Genomic DNA, 13888 nt, shown 5'->3' with positions numbered 1-13888 from the left:
TCTCAGAATCAAAAAAGAGGCTCAGAGATTTCCTTCTTCTCCCTCAGCACAAGCCTTTAGCCACCCCCCCCCCCCATTTTAGACATTGTGGATGATGTGTTTTTGGAGTCTGGCGTGACCCCTGACTCCTTACCTCTGGCTCCCAGTAAGCCTGACCAATATTACAGGGTACCTGACTCGCATACATTTTTATTTAGAAACCCTGCTGCTGATGGGTCCAAAGGGAGTTAAGACCTCAACAGCAAAAAATCCTACACCCTCTGACAGAGATTCAAGGGCATTAGACAGATGGAAAAAGGTCTATACATCTGCAACCTTGGCAATCAGGGCCTTAAACTGTCAATTTCATATGATTAAGTACCAACAACATGTTATGGGATTGCTGAAACAGAAAATGATGTTGATTTCAGAATGTGCAGAAAATAAAGAATTGCAGGAATTATTGCATGCAGCTGAACAAGTTGGAAAACACGCTTTGCAATGTGGTTTTGATTCCTTAGAGGCCACCTGCAGGGCTGCAGTTACTGGATCTGTGATCAGGAGGCATGCCTGGTTAAAGGAACAAAATTAGCCTGATCATGTTAAAGCTAAATTGCTAGATGCACCTTTACGGCATGATTCCCTGTTTGGTATTAAGGCAGAAGAGGTTCTAAAGAAAATGGAAGACAAAGCTAAGTCTATGCAAACTGTTAAAGACTTTTTACAAGTGCAGCCACCAAGATTCAGTAGACACTGGCCTACAAAATATTGGTCCTTTCCTGTGTCAGGCAGAGCTCAAAAGGGCAAATCCAGATGCCCTAAGGGTTCCAGATACCAGGCGCAAGATTCATACAGGTCAAAGCAATGGGGCGCTTCCACCTCCAAATCTGGAGGAGATAAAGTGCAAACCTACAGAAAGCAATCCCAGTGACTTTCCTCTGCCCTCCGGACTGGCCCCACCAATACTGGTACCCAATCCTAAGGAACTTGTCTCAATACCCAGCTTGGACCTTGCCTTAAAGACAGCAACTACTGTCCCAGCAAAACAATCAGATCCTGCACAATCAACTACAGACTCTTAACCTGGCAGCATGGCTAATCATGTAGTCATACAAACAACACCTCTCAGTAAAGCTGTGATGGATGTCATTTTGGAGGCCAGAAGGCCTAGTACTAGAAAATCTTATGCTGACAAATGGAAGAGATTCTGTGCTTGGAATCAAGCACAAGGAACTGCTACAGCAGAACCAAATATTCCTCAGATATTACAATACTTAACTGAGATGCTTGACAAAGGCCTATCTTTCTCATCAATCAAAATCCATGCCTCTACCATTTTGGCTCATTACAATACAGAGCCACCAATCTTTTCTCATCCTTTACTAAAGCAGTATCTTAGAGGAGTCAACAATTTAAGGCCTCCTAGAAGATCACCATTACCTGCATGGGACCTCAATTATGTGTTGGAAAAGCTCACCCTGCCTCCATTTGAACCAGCTGCTACCGCTGATCTACAGTTCTTATCATGGAAAACAGCTCTGCTGCTAGCAATTACTTCAGCAAGAAGAGTTTCAGAGCTATGGGCCCTCATGGCTGTAGAGCCTTTTATCATATTTTAGCCAGACAGGGTGTCTCTGAGGACAAATCCTACTTTTATGCCTAAGGTGGTTTCTAGTGTGGCCCTTAACCAAACAATTCATCTGCCAACATTCTATCCAAGTCCGCAGAACAAGGGGGAGAGAATTCTACATTCCTTGGACGTACACAGACAGCTAAGATTCTACTTGAGCAGGACGAAAGTTCTAAGCAAAACTGAGCAATTACTAGTGTCATATGCTGCAGGATCAGAAGGCAAGGCTATTTCAAAGCAGACAGTTTCAAAGTGGATAAGCCACTGCATCCGTTTCTGCTACTTACACCATGGTAAACATGTGCCCAAGAGCATTAGGTCTTATTCCACCAGAGCTTCAGCTACTTCAGCAGCCTTTCTCAGAGGAGTACCAACCAAAGACATTCTAGAGGCTGCTACTTGGAGTTCTGTTCACACCTTTACAAAGCATTATCATTTGCCTCTCTACTCTAAGTCCAGGACATGCTTTGCCACTGCAGTGCTGCAGGGCCTTATAGCCGCACCTAATGCTGTTTAGCCCCAGCCTCCCAACCATAGCTTTGGGATTCTACCCAAATGTAATGACTGCAACAGTGAAACACGAAGAACATAGTACAGCTGTGTACACTTACCATAAATGTAGATGTTCGAGTGTATTCACTGTTGGAGTCCAGATTACCCTCCCACCATCCCCCTGTCATTCCGAAATGTAACTTTCCTTCTCTATCTTCTGCAACCTATGTGGTGTATTTGGTATATATATATATATATATATATATATATATATATATATATATATATTTGCTACATTTTTGGGGGCACCTGACATCAGGGGTAAGAAAAACTCAAGAAAATGGTGTCTGCTGCATGTTTTATACCCCTGACGTCATGGAAGAGAAGACAGCAACCGACGCAGGACCCAAGACTTTGGAATTCAGGCCGACTGAGGGCAACCTGCCAGCAGATTGCCCAAATGTAATGACTACAACAGTGAATGCACTCAAACATCTACATTTATGGTAAGTGTACACAACTGTACTTTACTGGCTGTGCCAATATTAAGAGCCATCTGTGGAATACATGAAGTAACTTGGAGGCTGTTTGATATTGCAGGGCATTTTGTAGGCACGTCCTTATGGCAGGTTGTGGAGGGAGATGTAAAGAATTCTAAGTATCCCTATATGGTGTGTTGGCAAAACAGTTTGTTGCCTGTTGTAGCAGCTGTTTGTCATTGTAAGCATGTACAGTAAGAGAAGATATGTGAGAAATTTTGACTGTAGAAAGTATAGACAATCAAGTCTGTGTATTTGCCCTGAAAAATGCATATTTATTTATTTTTTTGTTGTTATGCTTGTTCTGCCCTATAGGCTAAAGGAGGAGGGTATGAATGTGAAAGTTCTTATCCTTATGCTGAAATAGTCTTCTTGGAAATACATAATATTCATGTGATTAGAGAATCATTACGAAAACTTAAGGAGTCTGTATATCCATTGACTGACGATGCACGATGGCTCTCAAATGTGGATTCATCTCACTGGTTAGAAAATATAAAGGTAAGAGATGATAACATTGCTTTTTAGTATCTTTTGCTAAGAAGACATGCTTTCCAAATTCAAAGCCATAACTAGTAGCTAAACCCAAAGGATAAGGAGAACTAAATTAGCCATTTGGGAGTTGGTTTATTTCATTGACACTAATGGATTAAATTCATATTGGTAAAGACATGTTGTAGTACTGTGGGTGTTATGTTGGGTGAAGCAGAAATAACACAGGAATTATCTAAGAAGAAATTTGACTTTCTTTATTATGCATTGGGAAGCTTATTTGTATCATTTCATCTAAGTGAAAAGTTTCTGTTGCTTGTAATAATACAGATTGGTTTTACAGAATTAATCACATTTTCAGTATCATGGGCCAAATTCAATAACACCTACACCAAGTGTATACGATCTCTATTCAAATGCATCTCTACCTTATTTTTTGTGCTTTCTTGTCACTCCGAAACATTATACTATGTACATATAGTCTACGCTTTGTGGTAACCTTTATGAATCCCCCTCAGCATTTAAATCTGAAGGAAAGACCAGTTGGAAAACTAAAATTAGGAGGAAGAAGGTGTGAGTTATGCTTGTGTTGTCTGTTCATTCAGAACAGTGTACACTTAGCATAGGCGTTAATGAATCCCAGGGCATGTTAATAATAGAAAAGCTAAGTAAAAGTTTAGGTAACAAAGTCACAGAAGGAAGAAACATGTCATATTACCAAAGTTGTACATTGGTTAAATGATTCTTTTTCTATGTGACATAGTAGCTCATTTGGCTGCTTTAAATTAATTGTTTTTTAATTAATCAAGTGTTGACTTTATTGCCTTCCGAGAGAGGATTCTGAGTAGATGTTTAAGTGTAGCATTGAGATTGGTGACACCCAAAATACCAGTAAAAAAAACTTCCTCCAGCAAGTACATTTGAATGCTGTATGTGAATGGATTAATTGAAAATAAGTGCAGTAGATCTTCTTAATAGCTTAAGAAAGTATGCAAAAATGATTTTGATCAGAATGTTTAGTGGTAAACATTATAATGTTTCTATAGCTGTTAACATGGTGAGTTTTTGTTATAGACATTACAATTCAGGAAAATAAGCCAGACTTGGACTTAAAACAGCTTTACCAGTTTGAGTTATAAGACACATGGTTAATATTATTCCTTGTTTTTACACCGCTTTATGAAATTATCACTTAAGACATAGGCACACATTCATTGATAGAAAAGAAAATGAACCATATTAACAGTTTTCGTATTCGTGCAGTATACTTTACATACATGTTTTCTTTCTGATGTTCATCGTGCATACAGCTGCAGTCATAACAGATGGGTTCTCCTGCCGTCAGGCGGGTCCTCGGTTGGCCGAATTCCAAAGTCTAGGTCCGGCGTCGGTTGTCGTCACCTCCTCCCTGACGTCAGTGCGACAGGGGTATAACAGAACCAGCTGACGCCATGTTCTCCAGTCTTTCTTGCCGCGCGGTGGCCGAAGCAGAAGCAGTTCACAAGTGCCGGTCGGCCAGCTCCTGAGATTACGAAAAATTTGGAAAACCGAAGTCTTCTTTAAAGCTAAGTACCCGTTAGAAACTTTTCTTGCCTCAGACCGATGTCAGACAAAGTTAATAATTGTATTTCTTGTGGGAAGCAAATACCGCATAAGGATTTCCATTCCCTCTGTATACCTTGTTTAGGCCCAGACCACGACGTCTCGGTCTGTCACTGTTGTGCTACATTCAACAAACGCACTATTAAGCGTCGGGCGGAGTTCGCCCAGCATTTTTTGGGAAAGCATTTAACTATACCATGTCGTCGGATACTCCAACACCGTTTTTGTCTAAAAAATGCAAAGACAAGGACCGACACTCGAGGTCCGCGGCCTCTACCGACACCACGCCATAGCCGACTACATGTGGTCCGGTTCTCAGTGAGGCGCCTACGCAGCCCCTGACTACCGACGACACATCTTTGGCGATGTCTCCTGTACCCGAGGTCGCAGGCTCCTCGGCCCACACCCAGACTACAGATACCGAAGCCACTCTTGGCGTTGAAACACAGAATGTGGACAGGTCCACCTCCACTCAAGGTGCCTTCAGACCTTCCTCTTCTTTCTCCATCAAGGCTTTCACCAAGTCTAAAGCAACCATGCACCCTAAGAGACCAGTTACACAGGGCCCACCTCCAGGCCCCATGCCTAAGAGACAGATGCTTAAAATGGCTGAGGATTTAATTACTCTAATCAGAGGTTCCCAGCCACCTCCGGACAAAAGGCCCAGAGTGGAGGAAGATTCCCCCTCCTCTGATCAGGGATCCATTATTTCAGAACACTCTGATGATCAGGAACAGGCTTACTCCCCTTTTGAAGACTCTGATGCAGAGGAGTCTATTCCTTCTGTATCCCCTGAGGATTTCTCATTTGGGGAAACTTTGCATACCTTAAGGGAACACTTCCACTGGGAAGGCCAGGATTATTCAGATTCCAAGAAAAGGCTCAGGGAATTTCTTTTGTTACCCCAGCACAGGCCTCTGGCTATACCTCCTGTCTTGGACATCCTAGATGATGTTTACTCGGAGGCCTGCCTTAACCCGGACTCTCTACCTCCAGCTCCAGTTAAGCCTGACAGGTACTACAGGGTTCCTGACTCACACCAATTTCTTTACAAAAGCCATGCTGCTGACCTGGAAACCATCTCACAGGGACCCAAGGGAGTTAAGGCTTCCATTGCCAAAAATCCATTGCCTTCAGAGAGAGATTCCAGATCCTTAGAAAGGTGGGGAAAAAAGGTATATACCTTAGGAGGAAAGCTGGCACTATTCTCAAAAAATTGTCATGTTGTCACAAAGGACAAATGGATCCTGGACATTATAAACAGAGGCTACAAATTCCACTTTCATACCCTTCCAAAAATGAGAGGCATGCAAAACTGCCACACAATCAAAGGGCAGAGGCACAAAAGCAAATTTCAGATCTTATAAACATGAAAGCTATTCAAGAGGTACCTACACACGAACAAGGTCAAGGTTTTTATTCCAGGCTATTTCTGGTGCCAAGGAAGGGAAAAGATTGGAGACCTATTTTGGATCTTTCCATCCTAAACACATTCCTAATCGTACCAAAATTCAAGATGCTCACTCTACAGCAACTTCTTCCCATGCTGGGCAAGGAGTCTTGGCTGGTAACATTGGACCTCAAGGAGGCATACCTGCATGTCCCAATCAGACAAAATTGCAGAAGATACCTCAGATTTCTTGCAGGTTCAACCCATTATTAATTCTCTGCATTGCCCTTTGGCTTATCTACTGCGCCCAGAGTATTCACGAAATGCCTGGCATCAGTAATTGCCTACTGCAGACTTCAAGGGATACAAATATACCCTTATTTGGACGACTGCCTGATCCAAGCGGACAGCAAGCACATTCTTCTGAAACATCTGGCTTATGTAATAATGTTATTAAACTCTCTGGGATACACAGTCAACAAAGAGAAATCAAGGCTAATACCTCTCTAAATATAATTTTCCTGGGTGCCAGTTTGGACACAAACACCCAGATGGCCTACCTCACGCCAGAGAAGCAGGGGCAACTAATTCAATATTTCAAAACAATGGTAAATTGCACCAGGCTGACTGCAAGGAAAATCCTGCAGGCTCTGGGATTCATGGCATCTTGCATCTTGCTAATCCCATGTGCAAAGCTGCATATGAGAAAACTACAATGGTACCTAAAAAACATATGGTCTCAACACAGCCACAGTTTGGAAACAATAATACCACTACTTCCATGTCTGCAAAAGGAATTTCTGTGGTGGGCTCAAGCATGTCAAGCAAACACAGGTCTTCCATTCAGCAAGCCTCAAGCAAATCAAGTCATCACAACAGGCGCCTCAGACTACGCCTGGGGCGCACATGACAGACCAGTGCATTCAGGGCAAATGGTCCCAAAAGAAAAGCATCTTCACATCAGTCAAAAGAAATGCTAGCAGTAATAAATGCTATTATAGCTTTCAAGGACCTTCTACAACCAGGTCAACTATTGATAAGAACGGACAACACCACAGTTATGTGGTACATAAACAAGCAGGGAGGAATACATTCCTATCCCCTATGCAGACTGGCCATATCACTTTGGAACATGGCCATGGACTTACAAATGGAACTACAAGCACAGTACTTGCCAGGCAAGGAAAACACGCTGGCAGACAACCTAAGCAGGAATATGACAGATCCACACGAATGGATGTTGCATCCAAAAGTTTTAACAGAAATAATCCAAGAATGGGGAAGGCCAGACATAGATCTCTTTGCCTTCCACAAAAATCATCAATTGACAAAATTCTGCTCGAGGACCTTCCACCCAAAGGCCTGGAGAGTGGACGCTCTCTCTTTCAGCTGGACATCAATGACAGTTTATGCCTTCCCGCCTCTTCCTCTGCTGTCCAAAGTCCTATTGAAGACCAGAGCAGACAGACCAAAGATGATCCTCATTGCTCCGGACTGGCCAAGGCAACACTGGCACCCACTCCTGGGGAGCCTGACTCATTCCCCTCCATGGACCCTGCCTCTAATGCCTCTTCTGACTCAGCACAGCTTCAAAACTCTTCACAGTCAGCTAAAAACACTCAATCTAGCCGCATGGAAGATTCCTTAGCATCACAGCAGGCCCTACTCTCCAAGGAGGTGCAGGATGTCATTTTGGAGGCCAGAAGGCCATGAACTAGAAAAGCTTACTCCGCAAAATGGAAACGTTTTTGTGTCTGGAGTGAGAAAAAGGGCCAGAACCCTGGAAAACTGAATTTACCTCAAATACTACAATATTTGGCTGAACTACTAAGCAGTGGACTTTCGTTCTCCTCCATCAAAATCCATGCCTCAGCCATTTCTGCAGAATACAACACTGATCCTCCTTTATTCTCTCACCCTCTTTTAAGACAGTTCCTCAGAGGGGCTAAGAATTTAAGACCTCCAAGGAAACAACCAATACCTGCGTGGGATCTAAATTTCATTCTGGAAAAACTGACTTTGCCTCCTTTTGAGCCAGCTGCTTCATCAGATTTGCATTATTTGTCCTGGAAAACAGCTTTCCTTCTGGCTATCACTTCAGCTTGTAGAGTTTCAGAACTAAAGGCCCTCATGGCTGTCCAGCCTTTTATCATCTTCCATCAGGACAGAGTTTCATTACGAACCAACCCTTCCTTTATGCCTAAAGTGGTATCCAGGGTAGCTTTAAATCAGGCCATACATTTACCTACTTTTTATCCCAATCCTCAAAACAAAGGGGAGAGATTACTACATTCCTTGGACATCCACAGGCAACTGCTTTATTATTTGGACAGAACAAAGCCTTTCAGAAAATCAGAACAGCTCTTTGTGGCCTATGCGGTAGGAGCTCCAGGAAAGCCAATCTCCAAGCAGACAATCTCAAAATGGATAGCCCACTGCATACGCTTTTGCTATTCCTTTCATGGCAAAACTGTTCCTACAGGCATTAGAACTCATTCCACCAGGGCCACAGCCACCTCTGCAGCCTTCCTCAGAGGAGTTCCTACCAAGGATATCTTGGAAGCAGCCACTTGGAGTTCTGTGCATACCTTCTCCAAACACTGCAACCTACCATTATACTCCAAATCTAGAGCAGGCTTTGCCACTGCAGTCTTGCAGGGCATTTTGGCTCCTCCTAGTTCCACCTAGAGCCTACCACCCCTTTCTTAGCTTTGGGATTCTACCCATCTGTTATGACTGCAGCTGTATGCACGATGAACATAGTACAGTTTTGTACCTACCATAAATGTAGATGTTCAAGTGTTAATACAGCTGCAGTCCAGGTTTCCCTCCCTCCTTCCCCTCTAGGGGTATTCTTTTATGGTGTATTTGCTTGCAACTACTGTTTTTTGATTATATTGCATTGCTTTACTTCATAATTTTATGTATTGCCTTCCTTCTGGGGGCACCTGACATCTGGGGCAAGAAAAACTGAAGAACATGGCGTCGGCTGGTTCTTTTATACCCCTGTCACACTGACGTCAGGGAGGAGGCGACGACAACCGACGCCAGACCTAGACTTTGGAATTCGGCCGACCGAGGACCCGCCTGATGGCAGGAGAACCCATCTGTTATGACTGCAGCTGTATTAGCACTCGAACATCTACATTTATGGTAGGTATAAAACTGTACTTTTTTTCACTCCAACATTACATAAATTGCTCAATTCCTGCTTTCCCTTAAACCTCACTCCTTCTGAACATTATTCTGAATGTATTGTTCCCCAAAGTTATCAATGTTTAATTTGCTCCTTCCCTTTTCTAAGGATCCCACCTGTATTTCTTCATTGGTTAGTACTAGGTTAACTGCCCTTGTGGACCTTGTTGAGCCTAGCCAATTATCCCATTTGGTGCTTGAAATTTAACCTAGCTCTAGGAGTTTCATAGGTTCATAGGTACGTACTAGGCTATTGGCCCTGGGGCCTATATAAGCCTAGCCAAAAGGTACCCTGGCTTTCGCCACCCAAGAAAATTATTTTCCTGTGCCACTGTCGAGCAGAGCCACAGAAGTGAATCCCCGGGGTGAATTTTCCTATCTCCCATCTAATTGTCAAAATTTTTCTTGAAGAGTGCTAATGAGGAGCTTTGTTTGATATAGATAGGTAGTTTGTTACAGAGGATGGGAAGTCTCTGGGACAGGAATCTATCCCTCCAGCATGTTCTGTTTATTGTGGTGACAAGGTTTAGGTCCCTAGAATGTGTAGCTCAGAGGGATTGGTATTTCTTTAAGTGGAGCATGTCCAAAAGCTCTGGGTTTGACATAGCTTTGTGTGTTAGGCAGCGATCGCCTCTGAGTAGGTGATATGCGACAGAGTAAAGCTGCAGTTTTTTGAGACGGTCTGCATAGGCTGTTACTAGGCTGCCACTAGGGCTGTTACAAGCATAGCCTTGCTCTCCAAACCCATTTGGATCCCAAGTATCATATGTGTTTGGAGGTGGACATGTTAGTAGGAAGGTAACTAAGATTTTTGTTTGGGAGGAGGTTGTTAGGATAATAATATTTTTTTCATTGATGGTATCTATCCGTAAGGATTGTGGGGGACAGACTGGAAGTAAATATATGATTTCCCATCCAGTTTTCAAGGTTTAGTTTGAATACGGTCAGGGATGAACTCTGTTTTACATTGATGGGAGTCTAGTCCATAGCTTGGTGATCCTTTGGGGCACACATCTGTGTCTCCAGCATGTTCTTTTTAAGTCACAAGCAAAGTTCATATTCCTGGATCTAGTGTTTCTAGTGCAGTTTTGTTTTGCTCATGTACAACATGGCTGAGTCTGAAGAAGCCCTATAAGCTAGGCCAAGATCCCCTGTCAGCAGCCTGTAGGACACTGAAAACAGAGCTAGAGCCTTCAGACAGTCAGTATAGGGCAGGGTATTTGTGCCCTGAATTCTCCTGGTGAGGAAACCTTTGTAGGCATTCCAGCTGTTGCAAGTGCCAAGTTAGGTACATGCCAAAGAGGGTGTTATACTCAATGAAGGGTCTGATATGAGCCAGTTTAAAGTGGTATTACAACTTTCTTGTACGTAGATGACATACCATTGTCTATAAGTTGGTTGACATGGAATGATTTTCTTACTATCTTAGGAACATGTTGGTCAGAGGCCAGATTTCTGTCTCTGTCTACATATTTTCCCAGATCCCTTACTACTGGGTTGACTCTTGGAGTAATTAACTTGGGTTGACAGTTTCCTAAAAGGCATTATAATGCATTTTTTGGCATTGAGTTGTAGGCTTTGGTTTTGGTACCAGTCATTTGTCTTTGTTAAACCCTCTTGCAAGTTGTTGGTGCCTTGGGGGAAATTTATAATAGCTCCCTATTTACAGTCATCTCCGAACTTGATGAGGCAGAGGCCTTGAATGTTAACCTTAACTTTGAGAAGTAGATGCCAAATAGGAGCAGGTCAAGCACAGAGCCCTGGGGTACTGTGCTGGTGATCTGTCTCTTGGTGAAGGTGGTCTCACCGATCTTGACTTGTTGGGGCCCTGTCTGTGAGCTAGCAGTTTAGATTCACCTAGTTCTTTCCAAGCTCTGTGTTTATATATTACTGTAATGATAATTACTAGATCAAAAAACATAGGTATTTGGAGAGGACTCATGCATTGGAATAAAACATTTAAGAGCGGTCTCTGTCCATTAGTAGTACAGGGGGAAGTCCTGGGATAATTTTCTGTTTCCCATCCATTGATCCAAGTTACTTTTGAATGTGGTCAGGGATGAGCTTTGTTTTATGTGGAAGGGGATTTGGTTACAGAGTAGTGGTATCCCCTTGAGAGATATATTTGTCCCTCCAAACCATTTTGTTAATGCTTCAGAAGAGGTTTAGGTCCCTGGATCGAGGATTTCTGATACCATTTGACTTCCAGATGTGAAGCAAGTCCATCAGTAATGGTTTGGAGAATGTCTTGTATGCTAGGCACAGGTCACCTCTTAGCAGTCTGTAAGAGACCAAATATAGCGATAAAGCTTTGAAGTGGTCCATGTAAGGGATATTGTTTAGACCCTGAATCTTTTTTTGTATGGCATCTCTGTAGATGTTCCATTTGTTGCATGCACACAAACAGATGCATATGAAAGGGGGCATTATACTATGATTGATCTAATGAGGGGTGAGTAAGCAGTAGTCTTATTTATGCTCTACAACAATATAGAAAGGTTTCCTTACCACAGTGGACATCTGATCATCAAAAGTTAGGTCATTATCCACATACGTTCCCAAATTCCAAAGTACTGGGTTAACTCTTGAGGGTTTGTTGTCAATGGGATAGTTCAGTTGAGGAGTCGACTTTCCACAGGAGACAGTAATCCATTTTTGGCATTTAACTTTAGTCCGTGAGTCTAGCAGCAGTTATTTGTTTGGGACAAGCCTTTTAGTAGGATGGCTGAGTCTTTTGAGGATTTGATCATTGCTCTTAGCTTGCAGTCATCAGCAAATGTAGTCAGCCACCACCCTTTGGTATTGGCTTTTATTTCTCAGAAGTAGATGCAGAATAGAAGAGGTCCCAGCAGTGGACCCTGGGGAACACCTCTGCTGACTGGTCTTTTTGTGGAGGAAACTTCCCCTATTTTGAAATCCTACATCCTGTCTGTGAGCCATTTAGCAATCTTTTATATTGTGTCCGAGTGGATGATTGTGTCATAAGCCTTGACCAGGAATGAGGTAGGTGGTGGGTATCATTTTATCTTTGTCAGTTGCGTTGGCGACATTTTCCAAAAAGTCCACCAGGTTCAGTAAACCTGGCCATTCTTCAACAAATCCAGGCTGAGATGGGTACAGTGTTTGGAGGATTTCTTTGCCCTTATTGATTATTTCCATGATAATTCTTTCCATGGCTTTGCATGTGAGGCTGGTCAGACTTATGGGCCTGTAATTCCCTGATCCATGGAAGGTCCTTCCTTTTGCAGGAGAGTAACTGTTGCTGTTCTCTATTCATTTCGTAAGAAAACCCATATGAAGGCTAAGGTTGAACAGTGTTGTTAGGAATGTGGCTAAATTGGGCTTAATGCCATTTAAGATGCATCCTGGGAAATTGTTAGGACCCATTGACACAGTATTTTTTTGCTTTTGGTAATGCTTTCATTACTTTTTCTTGTGTGATTGCTGGTGGTGAGTTGGTTCTAGATATTTCATATGGGCCACTGGGGCCTTTTTTAAGCTTAGCCAAGCATCCCAAAGTCTATCCCTTAAGTTTATTTACTATTTTTTTTGTAAGTTTAGCCAGGCTTCCATACCCATCTTTCAACCTGGAAACATCAAAAATCTGGACAAAGGCCATGAAAAATAGGTACAAATCTGTGTGCTGTTAACATACAGTTTGCATACATAATTATGTAACCCCACCCACTCTAATGGAATTGTGGGATATCAACTTTCAAACACAAACTGAAGAGTAGACAACCAAGCTATGATCCCAGACTGATGTATAGAATTTTCCTGCAATGTGCTTATTTTGTTATAGATGTAAGTTTATACACTGCTCATTGATTATTTTGTTTGTATGACACACTATTTGTATAAGTAAAGTTACGTAAACCTTTTACGTAAGTTATACCTCTCAACTGTCCAAATTTTATATAGGAAAAGTTAGCAACTAACGAATAAGCATAGGTGTAAGCATCAGAACACTTGTGCACTTAAACTGTGTATCTCAACCTCTTAAAGCAAAAAAAAATCTGGACAAAGCCAAAAATAATTGGAAGGGGTGGATAATAGCCCCAGGCCCAATAATATGTACAAATTTCAAATATTGTTCCTATAAACTTAGAAAGTAGCTAGAATAATGGATCTAGTGTTATCTTGCATTTTCTGAAAGATGTGGTCTGAAACTCAAAAGTCTGTCATCATTTAGTGACATCTATTCTCAATGATTTGTCAGAAAATAAACTTTACGAGGAATAATATAAATATGAGGCAAAAATCTGCACAGTGCAATGGGATCCTGTAAAATAGGTCTCTCAAATGACAAACAAGAGAGAGAAATGCAAAAGAAAATCAACTAATGCCATTCCATTTTACCTCAGAAATCTTCCTTAAAATGAGCCAGTGAGCAACTAGGCAAAAAGATAATAAACGTCATAATTCCAGAGCTGATTTTACAGACACACACAAATTGCACACAACTGTCAGTTTGGTCACTTATTTTGTGAATGAGTCTGTAAGCTAGTCTATTGAGAAACAACTCTGAGAAGAGAATACTGCCCAAGCCCTTATCTTTATCTCGAGCCA

The 13888-nt window shown here is 42.2% G+C and overlaps 1 protein-coding gene across 2 annotated transcripts in view; it reads left to right on the top strand.

The window, feature by feature from the left end:
- Window positions 1–13888, top strand: part of MTMR1 (myotubularin related protein 1) — a 1550898-nt gene that overhangs the window by 1067180 nt on the left and 469830 nt on the right. For both annotated transcript variants that reach the window (XM_044057166.1, XM_044057165.1), the window contains one exon: window positions 2956–3141. In XM_044057166.1, coding sequence (XP_043913101.1) covers window positions 2956–3141 — 186 coding nt within the window. The remainder of the gene's footprint in view (window positions 1–2955; window positions 3142–13888) is intronic.

The sequence above is a fragment of the Protopterus annectens genome, chromosome 15.part0 (genome assembly GCF_019279795.1).
Source record: "Protopterus annectens isolate FY-2018-M chromosome 15.part0, PAN1.0, whole genome shotgun sequence".
Classification (NCBI taxonomy): domain Eukaryota; kingdom Metazoa; phylum Chordata; order Ceratodontiformes; family Protopteridae; genus Protopterus; species Protopterus annectens.
The sequence above is the reverse complement of the archived record's forward strand: the minus strand, read 5'-3'. Positions and strand labels throughout refer to the sequence as shown.